Consider the following 2,396-nt stretch of genomic DNA (forward strand, 5'->3'; position numbering starts at 1 on the left):
TTGCGTTGCACAAATTCAAACATCTGGGTTGTGCTGTTCTGTTGTAAATAAATCTTAACCAATGATTTCTCATTGCATCTACTTTCGGAAGGCCAAATAAAGTGCTTTTGCTTTCGCACAGAAACACACAGCGTCTCCCTGACATGGCTGCATCAACACTACTGTGGTTCCTGAAACCACGCCTTCTTTCTTTGCGTGCACATTTGGGCGGCATTACGCAAATATTTCCACATCGTGATGTAGAGATGTGGGGGCGTGTTTGAATGAGGCATTTTAGCCCGGTCTGGATCAGCCTTCTCTTTTAGATAATAAATCCTTTTGTGGGAGACTTTGAGCTTTGTAACTCTGCAGATCTTATACATGCACAAATAGCTACATTACACTAAAGAAAAGGAAAAATAGAAATCGCATCATATGACCCCTTTAATGTCCCAGCTGTCTTCAGTGTGGCAGCTCCCACCGAGGGATTCCCTGATTGGTCGGTCTGTAAACCAAACCCTTATGGCTCTTCACACTGAATGCTTTACATCAGAAAAGAGCGCTCGGCTCACATAGCCAGTGAAGTATGATAATTATATCAATGATAATGATAAAGACAAAGACCTCTCACAAAACAGGAAAGCCCTTCAAAGACAGGCTTCAAATGAACTGCTGTTACTGAGAATCCCACTGAATGTGGAAACGCACAGCTGTGGGGATCCGAGGCCAGATTCAGATCAGCTCTGACCTAACAGACAATAGAAAGCAATAAGGTCACGACCCCTGATGATCTGCCATTGCACACTGAGGGAGTTTCAGAAAGTCTCTTCCAAAGCAGACAGTGAATCCACTGCAAAAATCATCTTCTCAAGATATATTTTGTATCATTTCTCATTTTTGTCTAGTCAGAATATATAAATTTTCCTTAAACAAGATCAATTTACTTGCACAAGATATGAATAGTTCTTTTTAAGAGTGTATTTTAAATTAATTTTCTTACCTCACTGGCAAATTCAAGATATAATCTTTGGAAAAAAGTCTTAAAAGGCTACGTTTATGTAGTTTTAAATACGTTTCAATATTTTTTTCTGAGACAACAAGACAAAAGTAGATTACAAAGAGCATAAGATGAAATGTAATCGGCCTACATTTTATATTATTGATGGATGGATTCTTTCTAAGAGGAAATTGTGTGATTTACTGTAGTAAATCAATACTTTTAAATATAGGTAACACTGCCACCCTGAGGCCTCAGAATAAAACAGGCCATTTATAAAACCTTACACACTTGTACATTCAACAAAGACAGTTTCACTACTGAATACTGAAAATGTGTCCTATTAGATTTAGCTACTGAAGCTCAAACAAATACAGAATTTATGGGGGTAAGATCACAGAGCCACAGCTGAGTGTAGTGTGTACTAATGTGATCTTTAGTCCAGTAAAGAAGGCATGACCTTCATTTAATTTTAAATCATAGTTGGTATGTAAATATGTGCCTTGGTTGATTAGCTTCAAAGAAATATGTTTTTGAGTGGTTACAAGTGGCTGAGGTTGTAAATGACTGTCGTTTTTATGTTGTCAGTACTAGATATTCAATATTAGAGTGATTTATAAAAGACAAAAAAGTGTATATCTTCATAAATATTTTATTTCCTCCATAGGCATATCTGAAGAGTTTATCACACCCATGTTTAACTTCTATAAAAGCATCGGGGAGCTGCAGATGATGCTAGAGGAACATGCTCTCCTCACCGCTATCACAATCCTCTCACCAGGTCAGCTGATATCAGTCACTTAATGTTTTAAATAATACGTTTCAGAATGCAATGTTAGTTCAGTTAGGGTTAGGGTTGTTAAAAACAGTGTTCTTGTGTTGCCAAAGTTTAGTGCTGATTTGGTGCTCAAAAACATTTCTTATTATTACAATGTTGAAAACAGTTGTGCTTCTTAATATTTTTGTAGATAAATAGGAAATTTAAAAGAACAGCATTCTTTTAAAATAGAAATCTTCTGTAACATTATAAAAATCGGTAACACTTTAGAATAATGGTCCGTTGTTAACAAGTAACTATGCAGGAAGTAATAGGTAGTACTACATTAACACTTAACTTAATACTATTAACTAATAGAGGAGCAAGATTAACTAAGCAGTAAGTAGTAGCAAATTTAGGACAAAGGTAGTTACTTATTAGATATTTGATAATTACTAAAAAAATATATCCTCATTGAGAACTACTTGCGAACTATGACCAGTTAATAAAGAATAACCAATTAATTACTAATCACAACAGTAACGTCTTAAAAGTGAACAATTGGGTTCTTTGTGGAAATTAATTTTTGAATATGATATCCCCCAAATAAGTCGGCTACAGGTTGAAATTGTGACTACTACTCTTACCAAAGGATGGATGTTC

General features: G+C 35.5%; 1 protein-coding gene across 4 annotated transcripts in view; it reads left to right on the forward strand.

The window, feature by feature from the left end:
* The window catches only part of LOC107686236 (bile acid receptor-like), a 19,026-nt gene that overhangs the window by 14,217 nt on the left and 2,413 nt on the right, over positions 1 to 2,396 (forward strand). For all 4 annotated transcript variants that reach the window (XM_016483150.1, XM_016483149.1, XM_016483153.1 and 1 more), the window contains one exon: positions 1,644 to 1,757. In XM_016483150.1, coding sequence (XP_016338636.1) covers positions 1,644 to 1,757 — 114 coding nt within the window. The remainder of the gene's footprint in view (positions 1 to 1,643; positions 1,758 to 2,396) is intronic.

This window comes from Sinocyclocheilus anshuiensis, unplaced genomic scaffold (genome assembly GCF_001515605.1).
Source record: "Sinocyclocheilus anshuiensis isolate Anshui unplaced genomic scaffold, SAMN03320099.WGS_v1.1 scaffold481, whole genome shotgun sequence".
Taxonomy (NCBI): domain Eukaryota; kingdom Metazoa; phylum Chordata; class Actinopteri; order Cypriniformes; family Cyprinidae; genus Sinocyclocheilus; species Sinocyclocheilus anshuiensis.